We start from the raw sequence: 12,222 nt of genomic DNA on the forward strand, positions 1-12,222 counted from the left end.
AATATGTAATGGGGACAAGCTAGAAGCATTTCCAATAAGATCAGGGGTGAAACAAGGATGTCCATTATCACCACTGTTATTCAACATCGTACTGGAAACATTAGCTTTAGCAATAAGAGAAGAAAAAGACATTGAAGGCATTAGAATAGGCAAAGAAGAAACAAAGCTATCACTCTTTGCAGATGACATGATGTTATACTTAGAGAATCCCAGAGAATCAAGTAAAAAACTACTTGAAATAATAAACAACTTTAGCAAAGTTGCAGGCTATAAAAGAAACCCACATAAATCATCGGCGTTTCTATATATTACCAACAAAGCCCAACAGCAAGAGATAGAAAGAGAAATTCCATTTAAACTTAATATAGACATTATAGAATATTTAGGAGTCTACCTCCCGAAACAAACCCAGGAACTCTACGAACACAATTACAAAACACCTTTCACGCAAATAAAATCAGATCTAAATAATTGGAAAAACATCAGTTGCTCATGGGTAGGCCAAGCTAATATAATAAAAATGACTATTCTACCTAAGCTAATTTACTTATTCAGTGCCATACCAAACTACCAAAAAATTATTTTATAGAGTTAGAAAAAACAATAACAAGATTCATTTGGAAGAACAAAAGGTCCAGAATATCAAGAGAACTAATGAAAAGAAATTCAGGGGAAGGTGGCCTAGCCATTCCAGATCTTAAATTGCATTATAGATCTATTACACCAAGTTGCTGGTCTGAGCCTCAGTTTTTCCATCTATACAATGGGGCCATAATAATAACAATAGTACCTCACAGGGTTGTTGTGAGGTTCATATGAGGTCATGCATGTAAAGCAACTGGAAAATCTGAAAATGGTGAGTAAATGCCGGTCCATAGGATTTAGTGGAAAGAACACTGGGCTAAGAGAGCCAGACGGCCCGAGTGGGCAAGTCACGTAACTTCTTCAGGCCCCAGTTTCTTGACCTGTAAAAGGAGCGGGGCTTGTAAGGCGGTCTCAAATGCCCCTTCGATTTTCTCAGAGGATTTCACAGGTGGTGACGTTTTCAGCCCTGGTCGTCGACAAGGCGCTCCACGGACCCGGGGGTTAGAGGATCACAGCCAGAGCTGGAGGAGATCTTAGGGACCATGGAGTACGAACCCCTCGTTTCACAGATCAGGAAATAAGGGAAGCCACTTCCCGGGAGGCACGCGAGGGACACGGGGCCGAGCTCGGATCTGGACCCAGGGCCTCTGACTTGTGCTTCTCCTCAGTCTTCCAGCCGCCAATCGCCCCCAGCTCCAGGGACTCAAGGGGCTGGTGGAAACGAGACATAGGGTAATAACCCCGATTGCTTCACGTGGCGCCGAGCGCCCAGGACCCGGGACAGGGAAGATGGGAAAGACTGTCGCTTCCTTGTACGATTAGTGCTGTTATCACTTCTCAAACATCCAGGGAGGCAATCTGTGACTCACCCCTCGGTTTCCCATAAACCTCAGACTGGGATCTGTCCAGCTAGAGGCGACCCTGAGGGAGGAGGCTGGATGACCCCGCCAGGCTCCACACTCAGTCCTTTGAGCAGCAGCCGCCTAAAGGACCCTCAGCTTTGGCCCTAAATGAAGAATTCAAAGGGCTGTTTAACGAAGCGACTGGGACAGGAGAAAGAACATTGGCCTGGCAGGGTTGGAGACCTGGGCTTGAACCCTGGTCTGACACTTCCTAGCTGTGTGACCTTGAGCAAGTCACTCCCCCTCTCCAGGACTTGCTTTCCTCATCTGTAAAATGTAAGGCCTTTAAAAGTCGTTCCAGCCAGGCGTTCCCACCATCACCCTTAGAAAGCGCCCCCTTCCTCAGAGGGCTTTCCCAAGCTCTCTCTCTTTCCCTTTGAACCTTGGCTCATGGGGCATGACCTGAGATTTCACCAGCAGGGTCCTTCTGGAGGGGGAGCTCCCTCTACCAATGCACCTTGCTCTGTAATTTCATCATAGAGAATTGTCTGGGAACACTGGACACACAGTGTCCAGGCTCACACAGACAGGATGTGTCAAGTGGGACTAGAACCCAGGTCTTTTATATTGTGAGGCCAGCTCTGTATCAGCAGCCCTACGCTGCTGCTTGGGACTTTGCACTGGGGAGGCTCTTGGTGCTTTATGAATGAATGAATGAATGAATGAATGAATGAATGAATGAATGAATTGCCAAGGTCCCTTTTAGTCTCTTGTCGCTCTTACGTTCTAAGTTCCAAGGGAGCCCCAGCTCTGACCTCCTGTGGTTTGAGGGTCAGAGGATTAATTCCTGCACTGAGTGGATGCAGAGGCAGAGACCTAAGCGGCCAGAGTTCTGGCCAAATACCCTCAGAATTAGAGTTTGCTAATCAATTCCCAGAGGAGACAAGGAGGGAAATCAGAAGCAGGACAGTCTGTGTGAAATCCCAGACACCTTTTAAAAAAGAAAGAGCACGTCAGACCCTGGGAAGCACTGGGTTCCAAGGCTGCTGAGGGAATGGCGGTGGTGGAGGGGATCCCACAGGGTGCTTGGGCGCAGAGCAGCAGCTGGCACTTTCCAGGAGAGGCAGGTGGGATCCTGGCTGCCTCCACATCCTGCCCACAAACGCTTCCTCCTACCTTTGCTCGGGGCCGATCCACCGGGCAGGGGTGAGGCAGCAGCAGCAGCACAGGAAGTCTGAAGGACATAGTCCTGGCCCCAGGATGACTCAGGGGATCAGAGCTCAGCCTGGCATTGGGGTGGGGATGCTGACAGCCTCACACAGGTTGGACACGTACCATCCCCCGGAGAACTGTCCCTTCCTCAGCTAGACAGGCTGTGTGATTACTCTCAAAGGATCACAGGGCTTAAAGCTGAAAGACACCCCAGTCCAGATGACTCATTTTACACTTGGGGAAACTGAGGGACGGGTTGATTTGCCCCAGGTCACACAGGTAGCCAATAGCAGGGCAGGAAATGGAACCCAGTGCCTCTGGCTCCAAGAGTCCCTCAGGGTTCTGTCCTGGGCCCTCTGCTCTTCTCCTCTATACTATTTCACTTGGTGGGCATCAGCTTTCCTGGATTCAATTATAATACCTGTGGTGAAGATTCTCAGGTCTGTTTAGCCAGCCCTGACCCCCAGTCTTGAATCTCTTCATTGGATGTTGGACATTTCCAATTGGATGTCCTGCAGACATCTCAAACTCAACATGTCCCAAACTTAACGCATCATCTTTTCCCCAAAATCTCCTCTCCTCCCAAGCACCCCTATTACGGCAGAGAGCGCCACCCTCCTCTCAGTCCTTCAGGCTTTCAACCTAGGAGTCATCCTGACCTCCTCATCCTCTCTCAGCTCCCCCATCCAACATGGTGCCAAGGCCTTCTGATTTCACCTTTGCAGCATCCCTCGAACAATCTCCTCTGACGCTGCCACTACCCTGATGCAGACCCCCCCACCTCATGCCTGGATTACTACAGTAGCTGCTGGGAGGTCTGCCTGCCCAAAGTCTCTCCCTGCTCCAGTCTGTCCTTCCTCCATTCAGTCGGCAAAGGTATCTTCCTAAGGCACACGGCTGACCACGTCTCACACACACACACACACACACACACACACACACACACGTTACCTCCAGGATCATACATAAAACCCTTTGTTTAACTTTTAAAACCCTTCACAACCTCTCCCGCAACCACCCCAAAGTGCCCAGCGATCCGGACACTGGCCTCCAGGCTGGTCCTCTAACCAGACTCTCCGTCTCGTGGCCCAGGGCATTTTCTTTGGCTGTTTCCCATTCCCAGAATGCTCTCCCTACTCACCTTGGGCTCCTGGCTTCCTTCAGGTCCCAGCTAAAATCCCACCTTCTACAGCAGTATTTCCCCTTAACTCTAGCCCCATCCCTCTGATGACTATCTCCACTTTTTCTTGTTTGTACAGTGTTGGTGTGTTGCCTCCTCCCTTAGACTTCTTGAGGGCAGGGTCTGTCTTTTGTCTCTCTTTGTATCCCCAGCCTTGGCATAGTGCCTGACACACAGTAGGTGCTTAATAAATGCCCACTGACTGACACCACACCACTGATCCTAGCCACCCACAGCCATCCTCTGCTTGCTAGTAAACTAGAATATCCGAGCCCAAACACAAATTGGTGAAGTCCAAACAGGGGATTTTGAAAGCCTTACACAGAGTGATGTCTTCAATATTTCCAGAGATTCTTAGAATTTTAGAGCTTAAAGAAACCCTAAAGATCACTGGGTTCAAACCTCTCACTTTACAAGTGGAGAAACTGAGAGCCAGAGAGGAAGATACCTGCCTAAAGTCACACAGGCAAGAATGTCAGCATTGGAACTCAAGGTCCTGATTGATTCTCAGCCTAGCCCTTCCCACTGAGCCAGACTGCCTCTCCTGGGGATGCTTCTCTGGGGGAGACTGGGTGGACTGAGGACCACAATTCTAAACTAAGCCAGAGCCCACCTGATGAGGGTCATTCTCAGGAGCTCCGGGGCAAGGCCTCTTCTACTTCCATTAGACATTTTTTTGGTATCTTTGACCTATCCCTGTGATTCCATCAATGAAGGAAGCTTCTGGGGGGGCCTTCCTCTGCCGGCCCAGAAGAGCACAGACTCTGTAACCTCCAGGCTTTGAGAGCTGCTGGGACACTAAGGGGAAGGGCCTTACAAGACCTTTTTCGCCTGCAAGCGATCAATGACTCAGACGAAACCAAATCAAATCCTGCCTCAGACGCTTCTCATTCTGTGTACTCCTGGGCAACTCACTTAACTTCTTTATGCCTCAGTTTCCCCATCTGTAAAATGGGGATAATAACAGCACCTACCTCCCAGGGCTGCTGTGAATAGTTGTAAAACTCTTTACGAACCTTAAGCTGCTCTTTAACGCCAGCTTTTATCATCATTATTATTATTATCCTTGTGCCTCAATTTCATCCTTTGTAAATAGAGAATTACCAACTTAAAATAAGACCAATCAGCAATGAATGAATGAATGAATGAATGAAAAGACAGTTATTGAACACTTACTGTATGCTAAACATGAGAGTCAACATACTGGTATATTAAATCGGCTGGTTTTGGAATCAGAAGGCCTGAGTTCAAACCCCCAATGTGTCTGTCACTGATTAGCTGTCTAACCTTGGCCCTCACTTTCCTGATCTGTACAATGAGAGGCTTCAGTAAAAAGATCTCTAAGATCACCTGCAAGCACTAAGTCCCACAACACCCTCCTTCCGAGTCGCTGGTGAGTGGACGGGGCTGATAACTCACTTTCCGTCTACATCCACCATTCCCCAGACTGGCAGCCCAGAGGGCAGATTCAGTCAGGCCTGGAGGAGCTCTGTGGTCCAGACGGGAGCACTCACCTGACCCGTCTGGGATGGCCCTGACAAAAGTGGGCAGCATTTTCACACACGCGGTGGGGTTGGTGTCCTTCCCCAGGCCTTTCTCCATCTCAGCTTGGAACCGGGTCATGATGTCCAGCAATGTGTCATCCGAGAGTCGCATGTGATACAGAAACCTGTCCACCTGAAACAGACACCGAGGGTGTGACCAGAGGAGCCCTGAGGCTCCCCTTGTACCACACCCTCACCCCATCCCCACCACCCCCTGCCGTCTTGAATTCGGTGGCTTCTTGCCACTCCACAATGCTAACAGGCCATCCCCTCTCCAGGCCTCAGTTCCCTCATCCCTCCCTCATCTGTAAAGGACGACCTCAGGGCTCTAGGTGTGTAATATTGGGACAACCCTGGACTTGAAGTCCACTGAGTGTACATCCAGCCTCAGATGCTAACTCTATAGCCCTGGACAAGTCACTTAGCCGCTGTCTGCCTCAGTTTCCCCATCTGTAAAATGGGAATGATAACGGCACCCACCTCGCATGGATCTTGTGGGCATTGAATGAGACATTTGTACAACACTTTGCAAACCTTAGCATGCAATATAAAAGTTAGCTGTTACGATTACATTGTTAATTATCCCCTAATCTTCCTCGCACTGCCTTCCTCATAGGGTAATTATAAGAGAAAAGGTCTCTCTTAAAGCACGAGAGGACTTTCAGTATTTATTATTAATATTCACCAATGGGCCCAATAGGAAGAGGTTGAATCCTTAACGGGTAGCTGACGTGATTTCAGGGAGCAGGCTATAAGCACATAGTGGCGCTCGGTGAAGGATTCACACATCTGTTCGAGTCCATCCTCCCAACTGACCCCCGAGCCTGGGCAGTGCTGCCCCAAGTGCCCGGGCAGTACAATCACCAGTGACCCCGGAAGCCAGACCAGAAGCGGACTCGCCCTCACCCACCTCTCTGGACAGCGACCTGAGCTCGGAACCTCGAGTACAGGCTGGCTCTACGGGATCTCCCCGACTCTGCTCCAACCTTCAGATTCCTTCGGTTTTCTTCTGCAGAGCTTCTGAACTGGCCTCCCTGTGCACATACTACTCCAGTCTAATAGAATGGGAGCTTCTTGAGGGCAGGGACTATTTCAGTCTTTGTCTATGGAACCCCAGTCCCCAGCACAGAGCTTAGCAGGTGCTTTATAAATGCTTATTGAATGACTGAAACCTCTTTCCTGCCCCCTCCCCTCCACCCAACACGTCTCACAAGGACAGACACAGCTGAGTTCTAATGGGAGCTGCCCCTTACAAAGGCTGTATTGTAGTGCGTGAATAAACCCCTGGAGCTCTGGCACAGTAGGGACTGTTTCCTCCTTTGAATCTCCAGGGCCTAGCACATAGTAGGCTACTACCAAGAGCGTGTTCACTGCTTAGCCTTAGGGTCAGGAATACCTGAATTCAAATCCTGCCTCTGACCTTGCCAAAGTGTGTGACCTCAGAGAAGTCATTTTCCCCCTTTCTGTCTTTTTTGTCACCTGAAAAATGGGATAATAGTAGCCCCTATCTCCCAAGATTGTTGTGGGGCTTTAAATGAGAGAGTGAATGCAAAGTGCTGTAAAGTTTGCCGACTGTGACATCCAAGTCACTTACAATCCAATGTGGGGCAGCTAGATGCGTTAGTTAATAGAGCACTGGTCCTGGAGTCAGGAAGACCTGAGTTCAAATCCAGTTTCAGACACTTACTAATTGTGTGAACCCTGGGCAAGTCGCTTAACCCTGTTTGCCTCAGTTTCCTTATCTAGAAAAGGAGCTGAAGAAGGAAATGACAAACCTCTCCAGTATCTCTGCCAAGAAAACCCCAAATGCGGCTACCGAGTCAGACATGAGTAACTTACTAAACAATAACAACAATCATTATTAAGGAAGCGGAGGGCTGTAACTTAAACACAAATAGGCGAGGTTTCTGCTGCCATATAGTGAATGAACAAGTGAAAAACACATTTAATTAGGTGCTTACTAAGTGCCAAGCACAGTGCTAAGCCATGTATTACATCGGGGCTTGGGCTGTGGGCAGAAAATGATGGCATTGTCTCTGAGAATGCCGAGCCTGCTTCTGCCATGACTCATGAGACACGAGACGGAAGAAGAAAGCCCAATTGAGATGCAAATTGGCAAGTGCCGCCGGTAAGCCTGGGAACAGTGCTGCTGGGCGCCCAGAGTTCAGAGTCCAGCCAACCCACCCTCTAGGGTGGACAGACAGGAAACTGGCCAGAAAATTGTGGACCCCCACCCCACACTCCTCAAGGGACCAGAGAGACCCACCCTTTGTTAAATTTTAAAGGAGATGGACATAGTATGATTGGGGGTGCAGGGTGGGGATGTTGTGGCACTTTCAAATTCACGGAGGCCAAAGAAACAAAACGAGGAATAAAGTGCAGTATTCATAGCTTTCAGGGCAGGGGCACCGGATTCTGCAGGCGGCCAGCCCCGTGAAGCTCCCCTGGCAGATAGGAAGGTGAGTCACCCGGGCTATCTTGACTTCTGATGGGTGCAGTAAAAGAGGGGGTGCTGGCGCCCGGGGTTACAAAGTCATCTTTGACTTCCTGGGCGTCGCAGAAGGAACGCACCACCCCCAAGGTCACTATGTCAGGCTGGCTCATCCGCCTAAAGCAGGGCCTTCCACGCTTTGGGTGCCAAGGACAGCTCTGGCCATCAAGGAAGCTTATGGACTCCTCAGGCATAATGTTTTTAAATAATTGAAGAAAAGTTATAAACATTCAGCCAGAGGTTAGGGAAAATGAAGATACAACTTTTTATACCTTTTTACATTTTTACCTCCCCCCAATCTGTCCATGGTCCTGTTTAAGACTTTCTGACTTAAAATGAGTCCACAAAATGCCCCTTTAACTTTTAATGCTCCAGGGTTAGAATCACAGAATTTTAAAGATGGAAGGAGCCTTTAAAGGTTATTTTATCTTCCCTGCTCCCATTTCACAGATGAAACTACACAGGGGCTCATAGACGTCCCAAGGTCACAAAGGTATGGAACAGCAGAAGTAGGATTGGAATCTAAGTCCTGACTCCAGATACAGCATATATACTCCCCACTGTATCATGGGGCAGGATTCAAACCCAGGTCTTCTCGACTCCAAAGCTAGCATTCTGTCCTTGAGTCTCAGTTTTCTCATCTGTAAAATGGGAATCATATTTGTAATCCCCATCGCCACACTGGGAGGCCCAGAGAAAGTGAGTGATTCGAAGTCACACCAGCCTCCAGTCAGCTCAGAGCTAGAAGACCCTAAGATGGCCTCTTTCTCAACCTCATCATTTTTACAGATGAGTAAACTGAGGCCCACAAGGGCACATAATGAGGAAGTGACAAAGCTGGAATTTGAGCCCAGGGCTCTGTTCTATCCCACCACCCATTTCTCTAAGGTTCTGAGGTTTGCAGAGAACTTTCTTCATGATAATCCCTCTGTAGGGGAGTTGGTGGTAAGTACAACGACTGTTATGCCCATTTTGCAGATAGAAAAACTGAACCTGTAGCACCGACAGGGACAGGCAGCAAGTAATAATGATGATAACAATAAATCCCATTCTCCAGGGCTTTGAGGCTGGCAAAAGGCTCTCCTCAGCAAGGCCCTGCATGGCAGGTAGCACAAATATAAGTTGTTCCAAAAGTCTTAGCTAAACCTATTCTGGGGATGCCCCCCGTTCATCCTTGAGCTCCAGAGGAAACTTGACCGGAGACACAGAGTCAGGAAGCATTAGTAGTAGAGGGATTGGCACCCAGGTCTTTATTCACAGGTCAGAGATTTAGAGCTGGGGAGGTCCTGAGAGGTCAGTGAGTCTAATCCCCTCCTTTGACAGATGAGGAAACTGAGTCCTAGTGAGGTTGAGTGATCCAGGGTCACACATCTGAGGCAGGATTTGAACCCGAGCATTGCTGATTCCAGATCTGCCGTTTTATCCTTTATACCCCAGTATCTTTGCCCTTCATTGTACTGTGCCCTGGCACAGTAAGTACCTAATAAATGCTTGTAATCTAGACATCTAGAAGGGACGTGTGGAGGCAGATAAATTGGGGTTTCCAACCTATGGAGTCCTGTCACCAAGATGGGATTAAAATGCTGTCTCTGGCAAATGGGATGGGCCAAAAAAACAGCCCCAAGAAGTGACTTATCCAAGATCACACAAATACTAAGAAGGGTTTGAATTCAAACCCAAGGCCTATGATTCTAAATCCAGCAACCTTCCCACTGGGTCCCAATGCTGGTGAAGAGTCAGCCCAAGTTACAAAGAATTACTACCATGGTGCTAACTAATATTAGAGTATCTAAGCAGAAGGGAGCAGAAGATTCATTCTTATGCAGTAAAGCAAAGCTCTACCCCTTCCCTAGTCAGCAGAGGGCCCCAGAAAACTAACAAATAAAATTTTATTTGCTTGACATAAATATGCTTATATTTACATAAGTACATAAATGTATAAATATGTATTTATATTTACATAAAATGGTTCAGATTTTATATATTTGCATTTGCTAAGTTGGTAAGATTTTTAAAAAATTTTTTTTAATTTCATAGCCCATCTATCTTGGTTGGAGTTCACTTGACTTCTTTGCTCCAACCATCTTTTTTCTCTTGAAATTAAATGCTGAGGTCCCTCAGGGCTGGGACTTTGTGGTTTCCTACCTCTGCCTATCAAAGTCCAAACACAGGTTTTGGTTATTAATAAATAAGGATCCTAAGGGTCATAGGGCTTTTACCACTTACAGAGCAGAGACAGGGCACTCAGAGCTGGCAGGGGCCTGGCAACCACCCAGCCATTGATGGCTCTAGGCTATGGACCAGATACAGCAGCTGGTAGCCCAAGCGGAACCCCAGGAGGGGAAAGCCTTTAAAACCCCGGGCGGATGCTCAGCAAAGGAGCCTGATCTTTCCCAAACACCTGGATGGGGAGATTCGACACAGCCCCACAAAAAGCCCAGCTTGGCTTGGACTTTGCAGATCACGCGTCCTAGAATCATAGGACTTTATAGATCTGGAAGATGAGGCTGGGCAAGGTTAAGAGACTTGCCCAGAGTCACACAGCTATTAAGGGATTTGAATTCAGACTCTGACTTAAAGCCACCTGGCTGCTTTAAAGCTACAAGAGACCTTTGAGATCTTCAATAGAATCCCCGGCTTCCTTCAAGGCTCCGCTCGGGGCCATCCCCTCCTAGCCTGATCCCTCCCTGCTACTTGTACCCTTCCCGCCTTCCAGAAATTGCTTTGTATTTCTCTGTGTACGTTTCCCGACATAACACAAGCTGCTGGAGGGCAGGGACGGTTTCATTGTTTGTTTTTGTATCTCTAGCTCCTGGCACACTTCCTAACACACAGACTCGCAGATCGAGAATGGGGAGGGATCTCAGAAGCCGTCCACCTGAAGCCTTTCAGTTAACAGACAAGGAAACTGAGGCCCAGAGAAGCTCAATGGTCGTCCAGGCAAAAATTGTCATGGTAGGGTGCTTAATTAATGCTTGTTTGCTGATTTGTTTGAGCCCCCCATTTTACAGATGCTGAGACGGAGCCTGAGAGAAGCGAAAGGATTTGCCCAGGGATTTGCCCAGGGTCACACAGTTAACAGTAGAGGTGGGGTGGGGTTTCTTGAAGCAATCGGTAAAACGATTTTTCTAATAAAACATCACAAGAAAATAATCATGAGCCAATAATGGTTCTCTCCAATCGTTTACTGAATATTGAACTAACGACTCAGATGAAAATAAACCCCTTCTGGTCAAAAGACCTGGGTTCAAATCTCACCCCTAATTCATATTACTGATGTGACCTTAAGCAAGTCACCTAATCTTTTAGGGACTCAGCTTCCCCATTGTACAAGGAGGGCCTCAATCCAGATGGCTTCCAGGGCTCTTCCAACCCTGAATTTAATATCCTGGGATCCCATGAATCCAATAGGGTGGAAAGAAAGAGAGGGACTGTGATCTGCTCTGGCTGAAAATAGACCCATGAAATCACAGATCCATCCATCTAAGCAGCTTGGACCTCTTTCCTCCTGGTCCCCATGTCTGTCCCTACACAGTGTCCCCACATCTGCAAGGGCACTCCCCTCAGGGGTCTACCCCGAAGTCCAGATGTCTTCGGATTGCCCCCTGGTCATCCTGGTCTTTCCCCCAAGCATCCTCCCCAGCCCAGGCTGCTCCCTCCCTTACAGCTCCCCCCGTACCTGACCTTCTTAATCTGGTCTTCTTTCAGCTTCGTGAAATAAAAAGCCAGCAAGTGTACAGCAAACATTTTCCTTGGAGAGCTGGTCTGGCCCCAGGGCACGCTCTTTCCCGGAGAATGGCAGCAGCGTTTTCTGCCAACAGTTCAGCTCGGACCTCCTTTGCTCACAGCCCTGCTCCCTTCGCAGAGAAGGAGCCTATCTCCACGCCGCCCAAATGGTTCAATGATTAAACTTTACCTTAATTGCTGTCCCTTCCTCCCTCTCTCGTGACACTTTCTCTATTGTCTACAAGGAAGGCTTTGGCAGGTCATCAAGGGATAAAGGAAGTGTGCGTGAGTGTGTGTGTGTGTGTGTGTTGGGGGACGGGGGAATGATCTGCTGATGGACCATTTTAGGTCTTTTTTTTTCTTTCAGTAATTGCTATGCGAAGCTCTCTACCCAACCCTCTGCCAACCTTCTTTTGGCCAAAAACTTCGGCTGGAGAAGGCAGGACCTAAATTAAAGGAGTCGGGGCTGGAGTGGACGGAGAGATGAGTAAGTTTCTGGTATTCGGAAAGAGGAACTCTCAGTTGCGCTAGGAGGGATCTCGGTGTTCATCATAGTTTCTCTTGGACTCCTCTGGCAGTCTGAGGACGCCTGTGTATTCTTTTTCAGAGTCATGTTTTTAAATTCATCAAATAAATCACCTA

At 48.2% G+C, this 12,222-nt stretch overlaps 1 protein-coding gene across 1 annotated transcript in view; it reads right to left on the reverse strand.

Moving 5' to 3' along the window:
* HKDC1 (hexokinase domain containing 1) overlaps positions 1-11,929 on the reverse strand; it is a 48,599-nt gene extending 36,670 nt beyond the window's left edge. The window contains exons 1-2 of the mRNA XM_027840660.1: positions 11,539-11,929; positions 5,334-5,496 (exon numbers count right to left, since the gene is read on the reverse strand). Of these exons, the coding sequence (XP_027696461.1) occupies positions 5,334-5,496; positions 11,539-11,601 (226 nt within the window). The 5' untranslated portion in view covers positions 11,602-11,929. The remainder of the gene's footprint in view (positions 1-5,333; positions 5,497-11,538) is intronic.
* Positions 11,930-12,222: the final 293 nt, after the last annotated feature.

This window comes from Vombatus ursinus, unplaced genomic scaffold (genome assembly GCF_900497805.2).
Source record: "Vombatus ursinus unplaced genomic scaffold, bare-nosed wombat genome assembly UNPS02014847.1, whole genome shotgun sequence".
Lineage (NCBI taxonomy): Eukaryota > Metazoa > Chordata > Mammalia > Diprotodontia > Vombatidae > Vombatus > Vombatus ursinus.